Source organism: Nestor notabilis, unplaced genomic scaffold (genome assembly GCF_000696875.1).
Source record: "Nestor notabilis isolate BGI_N333 unplaced genomic scaffold, ASM69687v1 scaffold20247, whole genome shotgun sequence".
Taxonomy (NCBI): Eukaryota; Metazoa; Chordata; class Aves; order Psittaciformes; family Psittacidae; genus Nestor; species Nestor notabilis.
The window spans coordinates 18,176-32,926 of record NW_009935375.1 but is presented as its reverse complement, the minus strand read 5'-3'; the positions used below and the strand labels follow the sequence as shown (position 1 = coordinate 32,926).

The 14,751-nt window shown below is 53.2% G+C and overlaps 2 protein-coding genes across 2 annotated transcripts in view; one reads left to right on the top strand and one right to left on the bottom strand.

The window, feature by feature from the left end:
- NR5A1 (nuclear receptor subfamily 5, group A, member 1) overlaps window positions 1–5,053 on the top strand; it is a gene marked incomplete at its 5' end in the record, with an annotated part of 12,252 nt that extends 7,199 nt beyond the window's left edge. Inside the window, 3 exon segments of the mRNA XM_010017826.1 lie at window positions 504–651; window positions 4,813–4,935; window positions 4,938–5,053. Of these exon segments, the coding sequence (XP_010016128.1) occupies window positions 504–651; window positions 4,813–4,935; window positions 4,938–5,053 (387 nt within the window).
- A 5,963-nt stretch (window positions 5,054–11,016) lies between these two features.
- GPR144 (G protein-coupled receptor 144) overlaps window positions 11,017–14,751 on the bottom strand; it is a gene marked incomplete at its 5' end in the record, with an annotated part of 20,725 nt that continues 16,990 nt past the window's right edge. Inside the window, 6 exons of the mRNA XM_010017825.1 lie at window positions 11,017–11,078; window positions 11,472–11,502; window positions 13,113–13,171; window positions 13,518–13,656; window positions 13,982–14,035; window positions 14,249–14,290. Of these exons, the coding sequence (XP_010016127.1) occupies window positions 11,017–11,078; window positions 11,472–11,502; window positions 13,113–13,171; window positions 13,518–13,656; window positions 13,982–14,035; window positions 14,249–14,290 (387 nt within the window). The remainder of the gene's footprint in view (window positions 11,079–11,471; window positions 11,503–13,112; window positions 13,172–13,517; window positions 13,657–13,981; window positions 14,036–14,248; window positions 14,291–14,751) is intronic.

Below are 14,751 nucleotides of genomic sequence, written 5' to 3'. Positions count from 1 at the left end.
CAGGCGGTGTGGGTGGATGGGGGTGCAGGGTGACTTTTGTCTTACTTCTGGCTGAGTCTGACCAACCTGGGAAGGGCAGACCCCATCCCATCCCATCCCATCCCATCCCATCCCATCCCATCCCATCCCATCCCATTGCATTCTGTGCTGTCCTGTGCCATCCCATTCTGTCCCATCCTGCTATCCAGCTCCTGGTTCTGGAGAAAAATGTTTTTCATGGACAGATTAACAGTGACACCCATACGTGCAGAGGCAGGATGTGGGAAGAGGGTCTTTCCCTCCCTGGGGCACTTTTTGGAGTCAAGGGTGCCTGCAATGCCAGCACCATGCAAAAGGTCCCTCTGTTTTAAGCAGCACTGGAGAAACGGGGTTCCCATTTCATCTATCAGCCGTTGCTTTGAGATGCCCATCACAGGCTGGTGCCCAGCTCCTGCCCTGCATGGAGTCCCCTGCAGCTTTTTGGGAGGGCTGGTGACCATGGCTGACCATCCCTGTCCCTGCAGGTGGACATGTCGACCATTGCAGCCCAGGCCGGCTCTATCCTGAACACGCTGATGCTGCGGTCGCAGGAGCTCATCCTGCACTTGCACTCACTCCAGGTGGACCGGCAGGAGTACGTCTGCCTCAAGTTCCTCATCCTCTTCAGCCTCGGTGAGTGCTGTTGCAGGGGCACCTTGGTGAGGGTCGGCCACACTCAGAGGTCATGGCCATGCTGCTGAGGGGGTCTCGAAGGGTGGGAGCAAAGCTGGAGGGAGCAAAGCTGGAGGGAGCACACACAGCCCAGGGTCTGGCCATGCTGGTGGCAGCACAGATGGGCAATGAAGGGGCTTCTAATGAAGAGGCAGGAGTAAGGGATGCGACCTGCCAGCTCCCTCACCTCACCACGGGGTCCAAAATATCCCTGCTATGGCTCTGCCTCCATCCGTGGGGGATGTTGCTGTCCTGGTGGCTGAGCAGAGCCTGTTTTGGTCACTCGCCCGTCGCACTGGGCAGGGAAACAACTGGCTGATATGGCTGCAGCAAAACAGGCGTGTTGACAGAGGCGGCAGCCCTATCTCCCGGGATTTGCGTCAGCGGGCCCGTGCTGCCGCGCTGGGCAGGGGCTGCCTGCGCTCCTGATTAGGCTCACCCGGAGCCTGTGGTCAGGCTGAGGCGGCGGGTTCGCACGGTCCCCCCTCACCTAGACAAAACACACGGGAGCTGCTGCCAGAGCCCTCAGCATTCCTGGGGCTGCACAGCGGCTCTGTCCCGCTCCCACCCTGCATCTCCCCATGCACCACAGCAGGGATGAGCCTCCTTGCCCATAAGCTTCACCCAAAGCAGGGATGCCCATCAGAGTCCCACCAGAGTGATTTCAGCCCTTGGTGAAGTGATGGGGCTGTGGGTGGTCCTGAGCATGGTGGGGACCCCAGGGTGCTGGCTGCCTTCGTTACTGGTGTTGACATGTTCCCTTCAGCCCCATTCCAGTGAGAATTCTGACCTCCCCATGCAAGGATGATGGTGTAACCTATGAGGAGCTCATCTGTCTGCTGTGCTCCTGGCTCCTGGCTCACACCTCTGCCACTGCAGCTACTTCACTTCCCATACTTGCTGCTAATTGAATGCACTCGGACAGGGCAGGCATTTCCCTAGGGAAACCTGTACTTGGGTCCCTGCAGTAGCTGGATGCTAGCGCTGAGCTGGGACCATGAGCCCAGCTTGGGGCAGCCGTGCCTCCATCCTCATCCCAGCCCATCCCCGACCCTGTCCCAGCGCCTCAGTCTGTGCTTGCACTTCCACATTCGTGGGGTCCCATCCGAGGGGCTCTGGCCAATGCTTCTGTGTTTCACTGCCAAGCGCAGCAGGCCACAGGCTGCACTCTGTGCTGAATGGACACTGCTGCGTGTTTTGGTAGTTTGTGCTTGAGGGAGAGTTTGCACTGCTGTATGTCATCATTGCTGAGGAGCCAGCCCGCTCCAGGAGCAGCACTGCCACTGGGTTAATGGGTTAAGGAGCAGTGGGAGTGGGAATCCACTCCTCCATCCCAGGGGCCCTGTCAGGTCTGAATGATCCTCCAGTTTGACTCGGTTTTGCTGCGGACATAGAGTTATGCTTCCTCCATCCTGCACCTGCAGCATCTCCTCCTGCAACTTTCTCTTCCTCTAGAGCTGTTTTGAAATCCAGAGAAATTAGATAGGATAATTTGCTGTTCAAACAGTGATAAGGTGGGGCACAAACTGTGCCTGGGCTGGGAAATACAGGAGACAGTGGGGCTCAGCACTGCAAGGGCCAGTCCCCTCACTGCCCCCCAGCACACACAGCACAGGACAGCACGGCATGGCACAGCACAGCGAGCAGGAGCAGCATCCTCCTGGAGCACAGGCTGCTGTGCGATCACTTCCCTGGAGCAGCGGCTTTCAGGGAGGGCGTGGAATCAAAGAGCTGTATTTTCCCATACATCATTTTGCCCCAAATCCAACTTTTTCTCTCCATATTGCAGAGCTCACTTGGAGTAATTTGCCCTTCGCAGGCTCAGCTGTAGAGGATGGGATTGTGTATTATGTGCAGGATGTAATTGCCTTTAACAAGAGAATTTCCACATTTACCACTCTGCCACAGCACAGTCAAAGCCAAGCCCCACTCACAAGAGCTGCCATTTGAGTTCTAAATAGATTTCTCTCCTGAGCAGGTAAAGAGATTTAATTAAAATTAGGGCTTCTCAAAATAGCAATATTTATGAGGACGGCACAGGTTAGCTTTGTTCTACAGAAGGGCTTAATAGAGCCTTAATGGATTGACCTATCATTCGATTTCATGACTTACATTCATGAAGCAGCTACTCTTGGGGAGGGGAGGAAGAGAGGCTTTTATAGCCCACATTCCCTTAAGCGTTTGCAATTTATCAGCAGCTTCTCCCAAACAAAAGGAGCTGTGAATAGGAAGAACACTTGAGGGCATAGAAATAATCCCAGGCATATCTGTATGTGTGATGGGAGGCTTTGTCACAGGACAGTCTTTGCAACTGCTGCAGTGTCTCTAAATGAAGTGAGTCAATGTTATTTGGACAACATTCTTTATTCCTTGCAGGAATGAAAAGATTATTCAAATATTCAATTAAACAGTGAATAGGGTCTTTCAGAGAACCAGGTGAGTTCATCGAGTAGAACTAGCTATTGTTGAGCCAACTCAGGGGATAGATTTGACATTTATCAATATAACTTCTTTTTTTTTTAGTGTCATGCACAATAACCTTATGCAGATAAAGAGATTTCATAACAACAGCCTGGGTAGAAGGGAGACAATAGGAGCAAATGTGCCACAGGACTGAAAAGGGAAGGGTGATCTGATAAAGTGCATCTTGGCATGACCTGCAGCACTTTGTGCCTGTGCCGTGCAGCACCCAGCCCACAGGGCAGCCCGGCCGTGGGCATGGCCAGAGGCTGTGTATCCCTGCAGCCCTCCCAGCTGCCCTCTGCTCCCTGGGCTCTGCCTGAGCATCAGCCGGAGGGTCCTAGCTTTGCATGGCTGGAACAGTGTTAGGTGCCATGACCCACCCAAAGGAGTTCTCCGGGGTCAGGTAGTGGACACCCTCACCCAGGGGTACGGGGGTCCCATCTGCTCCCTCCTGCTCAGGCATCTCCATCACCAACACCGCGCTTTGCCCTCCCAAAAGCTGCTCAGTCCTCTGGGCACAGCCACGCTCAGCTCCCTGCTTTTTGAGGATGAAAACCAGAAAAACCCCCACACTCACAGTCGCCTTAGCCAGAACCATGCCCAGATTTCCCTGTTCCCAGCCTGCCAATGCAGACCTGAGGTTTGCATCAGTGGCCGCTGGATGTGGGCAGTTCCGTTACCAAGCACAGTGCTGCTGGGCAGCTCTGTACAGTAAATCTATTAAACCCATTTGCCCCAAACAAGCTTGGTGCCAGGGTTTGCAGCAAGGTCTCCCACGGGTGGGCGCAAGATGTCATTGCTCTGCGTGGCTGTAGCTGGCTGATGGGGCAATGCACAGCACTGTTTCCCTCCAGCCACTGAAATTTGTGTGCGGGGACAGTTTAACACATTGCACAGATTAAAAATCAGTGCTTCCTTCATGAAGCACTCATGGGCAACCCAAGCACTGAGGCAGCATGAGTGGAGGTTATCCCAAAAGCTTGGAGGAACCCCAACCCACCAGTCTGGGTTGTCCCTGCAGTCACCCTCCGCTGTGGTTGCAAGTCGAAGGGCAGTTACAGACCCGTGGTCCCCAGGGACAATCTGCTGCCATTGGGGCTGCAGTGGCCTCTTGGCTGTCGGATCCTGCTTCCACCTTGGTGCTGCTGCCTGATGTGCTGCTTCCCACCTGCAGCAGCAGAGCTGGCAGCAAGATCATGGGGGAGCTGCTGCGACCCTGGCAGAGGATTAGGGTTTCCAGGCTGGTGAGCATGGTTGCCACATCAGAAAGCCCAGGTTTATTGGGGAATTAATTCAGCTGCTTCATCGACCTTCAGGAATTAAAGGGGGCTGATGGCAACAGCTCCCTGTGCGTTTTACAGCTGGTAATATGTTTTGGCTTTGCAGCCTCCTGGGCGGTGAGGGAGGAGAGCACTGACCCTCCTGCTGTTGAGAGGCTTGAGCATCCATCTTCAGCATCAGGGGAGACCCAGGAGGAAGGGAATGGATGGGGAGCCCATGGCCAGGCAGAAATGGAGCACGGGACCTCTCCCGCACTGTGATTTTGTGCACGAGGGGCATTGACACAGGAGTGTAGGTCCCTCTTGGCACACCCAGCACTCTGGCTGGGGCAGACACATGGATTTGGCACCATTTCACCATTATCCTTCTCCCTTTCAGACGTGAAGTACCTGGAGAACCACACGCTGGCTAAGGATGCTCAGGAGAAGGCCAACGCGGCGCTGCTGGAGTACACCCTCTGCCACTATCCCCACGCCACAGACAAGTTCCGCCAGCTGCTGCTCAGGCCGTCCGGGCGCTGAGCATGCAGGCCGAGGAGTACCTCTACCACAAGCACCTCAGCGGGGAGGTGCCCTGCAACAACCTCCTCATCGAGATGCTGCACGCCAAGAGGACTTGAGTGTGGCTGCCAGCACGGACCCGGCAGAGCCCCGGTGCTGCCAGCGGCATGGCCGAGGCAGGACTAGTGCCCGGGGCTGGTGGGCCGGCGCAGCCTCTCCACCCCACCTTCTCAGTGATGCTATTTAACCCGTGCTATTGGAAAAGTCCCAGATGGTTTATTTTAATACACAGCAAGGACATTTGATGGCTGTGGGGACGCGGGCTCAGCTGCCGGACTGTCCCATTGGCAGCGCTGCCGCCTGGCTCCTCTGCACACGCGTTGCCTGACCAGTTGCCTACCCAATCCATCTCTGTAGTGCAATGTAAGGATAAAGCCTGTTCTGGCTTTTCTCCTGTTTATGCTCCTGTCCTGCTGTTCCACCACCACTGCCATCCCTCCCTTAACCCTGCCCCATGTCTCAGGGCTCTCTCGTGCACAGGGCAGGGGAGAGGTGAGGTGAACTTCCTCCCAGGTTGTGGTTTCGCAGTGGTTGGGGTGTCGCCAGGCACTGCCATAGAAGCAGAAGATTTCTGCAGGAGCAAAGCAGAATGCCAAGGCTGGGACTGGAGATGTCAGCCCCACACAGCCATACCAGGACCCCAAGGTGCACATGCTGGGGTCTCTGGTCCTGACTCCCCACAGTGTTGATGCCTGCTCTGCATCCTGCCACTGTTCTGGCCAAGCGAGGGCAGGCAGAGATGGGCAGTGCCGAGCCCTTGGCTGAGATTTGTTTTCTCAGTGCTTCAGCAGCCATGGCTTTGCAGCGCATGGCAGCAGCAGAGCCCACAGGTGTCCATGGTCAGCACATCTCTGGGATGTCTGGGATGCAGCTTTGCTGCAGAGGCTCTAAGAGATTCGGTACTGGGAGCAGGGGACCATCCTCAGGACTCTTTGGGCCCATAGCCCTGCTGCTGTGCCCTTGGTGCCATCACAGTGACTCCACAGCTGACAAGCTTTGCAGGTCACAGTGTCCAGGCAGCAGCAGCGCTGTGAACCGAGCTGGTTCCCAAAGCGTGAGGATGGGGCAGCTTTGGGGTGGTGTCCCTGAGACAGACCCTGTCCCCTTCCTGCCCACAGACGATGTTGTCAGAGCAGCCAGGCAGGAGGGAGGCGCAGGATTCAGCAGCACATCCAGGCTGCAAACAGACCAGAGCTGCCCTACACCAGCATGTGCAGCCCCCTCCTGCATTTACCTGCCCAAATGTGTGGGTAAAGAGTGATAACAATTGTCCTGTGCTTTGTGCTGGGCCGGGTTGAGCCCCCAGACTCCCCGTGTCCCCAGGTGACAGCAAAAGCTGTGCCAAAGCCACAGGCAAAGAGCTATTGGTTCCTCTCCCATCATGGGACAGGGCTCACAGACACAACTGGCTGCACCCCGCTGAGCTGGGACGTGTCAGACTCTCGCTGCTGCTTGCTCTTGGCCTCAGCTGTGCTCTCCTCTCCTCCCACCCCACCGCCGGGCAGCCCATCATTGCCCCCCCCGGCTGGGCTCCTCCAGTGAGCTGGGGTTGGTTCAGGTTTGCTTTCCACAGCGGGTCTCTGCTCCTCGTTTCAAGGGGGCTGTCATCCGCAGTGGCTCTGCGCAGAGCCGGTGCCTTGAGGAGCTGCAGATGCTGTGCCAGGAGCTGCGTGGTTTGTGGAAGCTTGTTAGATGCAGAAGAGCATGTTTGTCTCTGCTTTTCAACATGTTTGTGCATTTTCCTCCTGAAGTCTGTGGTTCAGTTTCAACTTCTTCTTTTTGTGAACTTAAAAAGAACTGGAGAAAATGGTTTGGGAGGTAAAAGATGTTTTATTTTCAGAAAATGAAGTGTCCTTAAGTGTCTCTCTCTCTCTCTCTGTCTCTCACATCCTTTTCTCCTTCTCATCCCTCCCCTTCCCCACTCCCCACCCTTCCTGTCCAGGCAGGAGGTTACCAACTTCCTTGTCAGGAGCAAACCACTATAATAAATTTTGCAATTCATTTAAAAGGCAGATTTGGTCTTTTTTGCCTGTTTTTCTAACCCTCCTTGTCGGTGTCACCCTCCCCTCCTGGCTCCCCAAGGACAGGCAGGATGCCCTGCCTGGCATCCCTGCAGGAGACCAGTGTTTGTCTACAGCACACAGTGGGTGCCCATGGGTCTGTCCTGGGGTGCTGCCTGCCTTCAGAGACACCAGGACCCTACTGCTGCTGTGGTGTGATTCAAGGCATTGGTGACTCAGGATCTGGTTCAAAGTGCTGCTGGGAATCGCCATAGCGACTCTGAGTGTGTTTTGCAAGTGAGCTCACAAATACTGACACATATGGGCAATTAGCTTAGGCTTAGGATTTGCCATATAGTCCTTGATGGTCACTATGGCTGAGAGCCCCCAGTGTGCCATGCACTGTGGCAGGGGGCAAACTCACAGCAAAGCACAGAGCTCTGCAATAGCTTTGATGACCTGTCTGTAAGATGGCAGTGATGGGAGGTGCCCCTCACCCTGGCTCTCCCCCACCCCAGTGGCTGCAGATTCTGGTAGTGATGGCCTACAGTGATGGTCAGCACCCACATCTCACTCTCCTGAGCAGCACAGGGCTGCTTGAGGTTCTGCAGTTCCCAATAGCACATGAATACACGTGGGCCAGCACACGCTGTGCTGAGACGAGGGAATGTAGTGCAGTGCAGGAGGCAGCATGTTGGAGTGTGCGGTGCCCTGGTCCCCTGCCCTCCACTGCGTTCAGCTGTGTAGAGGTACTGCTGAACACCAGCCCATTCCCATGGATACACTGCAACAAGGAGAGAAGGTTGTCTTTAAAATCAGCATTTACTGTCATCATGATCAGCAAAACCCCCAACATGTTTTAGGTACTCTAGACACTAGTCAGATGCTAAGAGTAGAGGGAGAGAAAACATAACCCCAGCTAGTGAGGGACCACATCGGCCAGGTGGGAGCCCCAGGAGGAGCAGAGAGAGGGGTTTTGTCCTAAACAGCAGAAAATGCTATAGAAGTCAGCTGGTTTGGAAAAGACGTGAAGCCAGTGCTGTCTTCCTTAGTGCATGTGCTTCCTATACAGCCTGTCCCCAGTCTTTCTCCAGAAGAGCGATGCAATGGAACAGTGGCAGGGCCAGGGAAGCCAGCAGTCCTCACCAGCACAGGAGAAGGGGCACGCCTGCCACGGGCATCCTTGAGCAGCAGATGAAGCCCTGTGAGATCCCAGCTGCCCCAGTCCTGCCTTGCTTTTGTCCACACATGCTGCTAGAAAGAAGTGCAGAGCTAATGGCTTTGCCTGGGCTGGGACAGCCCTCCACATGGAAGCTGTCTCCTCTGACCTGCCGTCCTCCTGGCTGCTGGAAGAGCCTCGGTGTGGTGGGCCCATCACCCAGAAGCATCTCAGAAACCTAAAGCAAAAGAGAGACAGTCTCAGCTGTGTCAGTAGGGAGGGGAGGGCAGGGTCCTTCCCTTTCCCAAAGGACTCGTGGAAAAGCACAGCTCAAATGTGCCATAGGACGGAGCAGAGAGTGGAGGCAGCCACTGGTCTGGCAGCGGTGGCTTCACCGTCCCATGGACCCCTCTGCCCATTTAGGGGTCTCTGGAATATGGTCCTTATGGCAAGGAGCCAAAATAGCTCTGAGAATGCTGGATAATGAGGTTTAAATGGGATTTAATGAAAATACCAGAGCTACCTTGGCAGCTATCAGGGCATAAGATACCCTCTGTCCATTGGGAAGGACCATGGCGTGGATGTCAGCAGCCATCCCACTGCAGCACAGTCTGGTGGGGTTGGCACTGGGGGGGGTGTCTGCATTTCTCCAAGTGCCCACAAACACTCAGGTGCTTTGAATCCCAAAGATTCATAATTTCTTTATTATTTTAAACCCAACCTTATTTAATGTGGTATGGCAAGAGTTGCAGAATTACTCAATATTGATCAGAGAAAGGGTGGGCCATGGAGACAAGATCCATGTTGCTATGTGTGGCTTAGCAACATATAAATGTATTCAAACAGAATAATGAAATTATCGTGGCGAAACAAAGCAGCCATCACTTGAAGAGATGGAGGATGTGGAGGCCTCTTGGAGCTCTTGTTTGCCAAGACAAGGAAGACAGTACTTATTGTTTGTGCAAATATGTGAACCCCCCTGTCCACCCACTGCTTACATAAAGGGTGTAATGAATCCGGGCAGTGGCTAGCTGCAGTGTGCAGCTTTGTACAGCTGGGCTGGAGCTCATTACTGCTGAAACGTGTGGCCTCTCTGAGTGAATTGAGTTCTTGCGGGGGGAGCCCTAATATTGGGGGTGGGGAGGTGGGGAGGGGACCTGTGCCTGCCTCCTGGCCACAGCCACGCTGCCAAACTCCTCATTTCTGCGGGTCTGAAACCGGCCCTGTATTTACCTGGATTTTATTTGCCCTCGTTCTCAAATTGCTAACACACCACTGGGAGCTTACCCACCTCCTCCCAGGGAATCACTGGCTGCTGCTTGCACTTGGAGACAGCACCATGCCCACGGCTCTCACAAGAGCACGGCTGAGGTGGATCCCATCCCAGATCCAGCGCAGTTTTCCTGGGAGGCTGTGAGCAAGTCATCTAAGCCCTGAACCTCCCACCAGTGGCCAGGGTCCAGCACTCCCACTGCCCACCAATTTTCCCTGCTGGACTGCAGGGCAGCGCTCCTCCTGGGTCTTTTCATGAGCTCCTGCTGCTGGTACATCACAATACTCATTAAAGCTGGCTGGAAATTTTCAGCTAAAGATTCCGGGGACGAAATATGTCTCTTTTCATGACATTATTTGGGAGAAGACAAATAGAAGAAGAGAAGCAGTGTCTGTGTTGCAATGATTTGTCTCTTCTTCACCATCAAGCACACAGGTTTATGGTTTGTTTTCCCTGGCAGCTGTTATCCCCAAGAGCTACACAGCACTTGGCTCTGTTGAACAAGCTGCGAAGATGGGAGCCTCTGCAACGCTGAGCTGCCCTGGGGTCTTCCAGGCATTAATAGCTGGACATTACTGCCTTTCATTATTTCTTTTAATGGCTGGAAGCACTTGTCTTTGAGCCCGGCGCCTTGGAGCAGCGCAGCACAGCAAGCAGCAGCACTGTGCTGCACGCCAGCTTGCACATACACAAGTGTGCAGAGGAGTGCTCTTCTGGTTCAAGATCTTCTCGTTCACCCCAGGCTGAAGGACTGCCCAACCAAGGGCTCCCTTGCCCTGGGGCGCGCGAGGAGCCGCTCTCGGTGCGCGCAGAGAGGGTGGCTGTGCATAGCACTGCCCCGCGCCTCCGCCTGCTTCCATGGCCCTTGTGCATCAGTCGGTGTGTGAGGAGCCAGGCACTGAGCACAGCCCCGGGGCTCCCAGCATCCTCTGGGCAAAACCAGGCTTTTAAAAACAACCTGAGGTCTTACCTGGGGAAACAAAACCAAACTAAACAACCCACCTCTTTGCACAGCTGGAGTTTAATTACAGATGTGGCTAGATTAAAATATGCAGGAGTAGGTGAGAGTGTGGGGTACAGAGCACAAACGTATGTGCTGGGTGTAGGTCTTGCTGTCTCTGAGACCCCGCTCCTATGCCTGACATGCTGCAGCACATTTACTCCTGGATGCCACCGTTTCTGCCTTGCTCATGTGTCCACTGCAGGGAGGAAAGCTGCAATGCTTCTGGGTGGCATCGTCTCGAAAATAGTCTAAGCATGCCCTGCTTAGACACTTAATGTGGAGCAAAATCAGAAACCTGCTAATGCACTGCTGCCTTTGACAAAAGAGAATGTAACAATGCAAGAAAAAAGACTATCAATCCATCCCCAGTGCTGCTTCCCTGCACTGCCTGCTTGAGTGATCCCATCCAGAGACTGCTCTGAGAGTGCTGGAACTACTTGGCCATGGTTGGTAAAAAATACAAAGTGAAATATGCTACACCCATGGCCTCGAGAGGCTGGTGACTTGTCCAAAGCCAGGCAGGGAAGCCAGGCAGATAACAGGGAGCTGAGGCTGACCAGCCTCACCCCAGCACTCAGGTCTGGAGCTTAGTAGGGATTTCTGATTTTAATTCTCCCCACCTCCATGGTGACATTGGCCTTTCTACAACCTGAAACAGAAGAAGCTAAATGGCTGCTTTTAAGCTCATAAATCCATCCCTGTCTGAACACCCCCCCTTCCCTGGCACTTCTAACACCCACCAGCTCTTTCTGCAGCAGCTGCTGGGCTAAAATACCCTGTGGAGCAAAGAGCTGTTGCCACCCCTGAAAGCAGCCCAGGTCTTTCTGGGGAGAAGCCAGACAAGTGCCCTGAGACAGGCACCCTCTGTTGAGCCAGTGTTGCCGGGGCTTCCATGTCCCCCCTCTCCCTCATCTCTTCAGGAGGACATGGATCTCCCAATGGCTTGGCCAGGACTGCACCCACCAAGGCAGTTTGGAAATAAAAGCAACCACAGAAACCACAGTTCACAAAAATGAAAGAAAATGATGTAGGCAAATGTTACCTGAGGATTTGAACGCTGTCAGCTCTACAGCCTGAAAGAGGGGAGAACTTCTGTTAGCAGAAGATACAGGTCTGATTATTTAGCTGCTGGTAACCTCCCATCACGCTCCCAGGGTCAGACAGGGCTCCCACAGCACCCAGCTTCTGCACCACACTCTCTCTGCAAGGGCTCAGAACTGGAGCCTTCATCCCGGTCCCCTAGGGATGGGCACCATGCAGAGTGTCCCCTGCACCTCTCAGCAGTGCCTGGTGAGGTGCTGCCCTGCTCTGCACACCCTTGCTGGGGATTCCTCCAGCTTTGTACATCATGGGGGAGACCACTGGAAAATCCAGGAAAAGAGGAAAGAGAACTTTCTCCTCCCCTTGCTGTGGAGGAAAGAGGCTCACAAGTCTGCACCATGCTAACCATCATTAACGGTTAAGTGAGGTCCTGCTGCCAGCCCAACAGCAATAAATATCACCAAACAACATTTAAAAACCTGAAACACAAGAACATCTTGTCTGTGTTTGTATCTTCACTCGCTCTGTGTTTTGTCATTTTAAGTGTTTTCAAACGTTTTTAAGTAGCTTCTTCTCTTCAGCCAAACTATTGTGCAGCTGCCAGTAACATTCTTAATTCACCGCTCCTCCAGCGAGTGCCATGACTCATTTAGCCAGGGAGCAGGAAAAACAGCACTGACTTAAACAAGGAACAGCACAGAAAGCAGCACCTATCCGGGGGAGGGTAGCACCACCCAGGGCCTTTTGCTGCATCCACATGAGTTAGAAAGAAAACAAGTACATACCTCGGTGACCCTCACATGGAGGAAAGTGCTTTCTATCTTTACCTGCTAGAAAATGCCAAGGCCTTGGCATTTACATCTGCTGTCTCCTAATGCTCTCTGCCTTCAGAAACTCAGGCCCCATGGCTAATCCCTGTGGCCCACATCTCGTATCTGGTGCTAGGAGCTTACCAGTTTACACAGCCACCACCTGGCTGGCTGAGAAAAGCATCACCTACGGATGAATCCTGGTTGGTGTTCAGCACCAGGGTGAGCAGCATAACCACAATATAAATCATGAGAGATTAAAATATGGATTTTATTGAGTGGCTTCAAAACGATATGCCAGCTATAGAAGTATTATCTACTGGATAAATAAGAGCTGTCTATGTGACACAGGCTTTCAAAGGATAAATATTAGAGAGGGAGAGAGATCCTTCAGTGAGAGACTCATATGAAAGTAGTGTTGGATATTATTCTGAGGAAATTACAGCACTTGTATGTCAAGTGCACAGGGACTGATGATCATTTCAATAGTGGGAGATAGAAGTGGTATCAGAGTAGTCAAATTTAATTTGTTCTCTGCTTTAGGCCATACCTCATTGAGCTCTACATTGCTCTCCTGCAGGCAGTACAACCCAGCCTGCCCTCCCTGGACAGATGTGACTTGCCCACTGCAGGGACAGCAAGCCCCTGCTGCCTGATTTTAATTTGCTGTCCCTGGGGGAAGTCTCCTGCCTTGATCTGTACCAACGTCTGCTTGGTGCTTTATGGTGTCTTGAGTCCCAGCCCCTTGCTGGAACCACCAGGCACCACTCCTATGTAACTGTGATGCTCTGTGCCTGGGTGAAGGTGGAAAAATAGCAGAGGACATTACATACCGGTCTCTCAGGTGACATAATTGATGAAATCCCCATGGGAATTTTGGCCCCGAAGTTTCCTAGAGGGTGAAGCAGCACAATGAGTTTGGAGGTTAGAGAGTAGAAATCCTGGTTCTTTGCCAAGCACTCAGTGCTTTGAGTCCCCTAAGTACCTCCCACTGAAGCAAAGGGACCAAACAGTTTATCTGCATAACTGCACCCACAAACTGGTTGGAGCATGCAACACCTTTTTCCACCCTGAAGCTAAAACCCCTATTTCCTACTGTCACTTTTGCCTCCCCTTCTCCGGAAAATTCATTCAGAGACACTAACATAGACATGCACTAAAATTCAAGCCTTGGGAATAACATTCTACTGTGGTCTCATCACACAGCCTGGGCCAATGGCAATGACAACCCTCTTTACCTTTGTTGGTGATGTTCTTCACTGGAGGATCTTTCTGCACGGGGCTTGACAAGGTGCTCTCAGCTACAGAAGGTTTCCCTGTCTCCCAGGAGGTCGTGTTTCTTGGACTTGATAAGTAGTTGATGGGATGAGAGCAGTTCTGCAATGACAGGGAAGGGAAACAGAACAATGAAAACTGCAGTGTGAGTCTGCTAGATCCAGATCCAGCTGTAAAATCGATTTCATCTGCACTGTGGCCGCTGGGACCTTGACTCCCATCCCACTCTGGTAGCTGCCTAATCAGGGTAGATCATCTCTGGATCTGCATTGTCCAACAGGACTGCAAAGAAGTGAGACAAACCCCCCCACCCCGTAAGACCTCTTTCCAACATCATGTCCTCAGAACAGACCAAATGTATATCTAGGGCCCTCCTCTGGTGGGTGCCCGATGGACAAAGTGGGCAGCAGGCTTCTTTGCAACTTACTGTGAATGAGAGTGCTTTCTTCTTGTCCTTCATCCTCTGGATGGCATTCCTCACCTGGAGCAGAGCAAGAACATTAGAGAGGGCCACAGCAGCTCTAGCAGAGAAGAGATCCTCCAGCAAGGCATGGAGAAAAAGCAACCACTGTTCCAGAAGCGCAGCTGGGGCTATGCTGCCTGTTGCAACTATTACAACCCAAGCTACCCCTCTGACTGCTAATAAACAGTTACCGTGATGAGTGACTGAGCCCCAGCCAGGGGCGTCTCTTACCTCGCTGTTGTAGACTGCATAGACCAGGAATATGTACAGGCCCTGAAAAGGAGAAAGCACAGGAAGGTTAGAGATGTACAGCTGGTCTGTGCTACTTCATACGGGAGGAAATTGATGAGCACTAGAATGGTTGAAGACTGGGCTAAGGAGAAGAGGCACAGAAGGTGGGCATGGCACGGCACAGCTGAGCAAGAATGACCTTCCTTAAAATCACACTTGAGACCAGGCTCTTCACAGAGAATCCAATAGAGACATGGTCCCTGCCCCGGTCCCTCTTCCTTCTCCTTTCCTCCCTTCAGATCTCAGAAGCAAAACCCACCAGGAACTAATTGCTAGGGGAACAGAAACCTGGGAAGCAGACTTCCCACCGAGCACTGGGGACAGTTCCTCTGTCCCACGCAGTGACAGACCACAGGACCCTGTGACCCAGATTCAGGGGGTATGGACCCAGAGGCTCCGCTCAGCCCCAGTCCGGACAATCCTTCCCCCCAGCACAGTCTCAG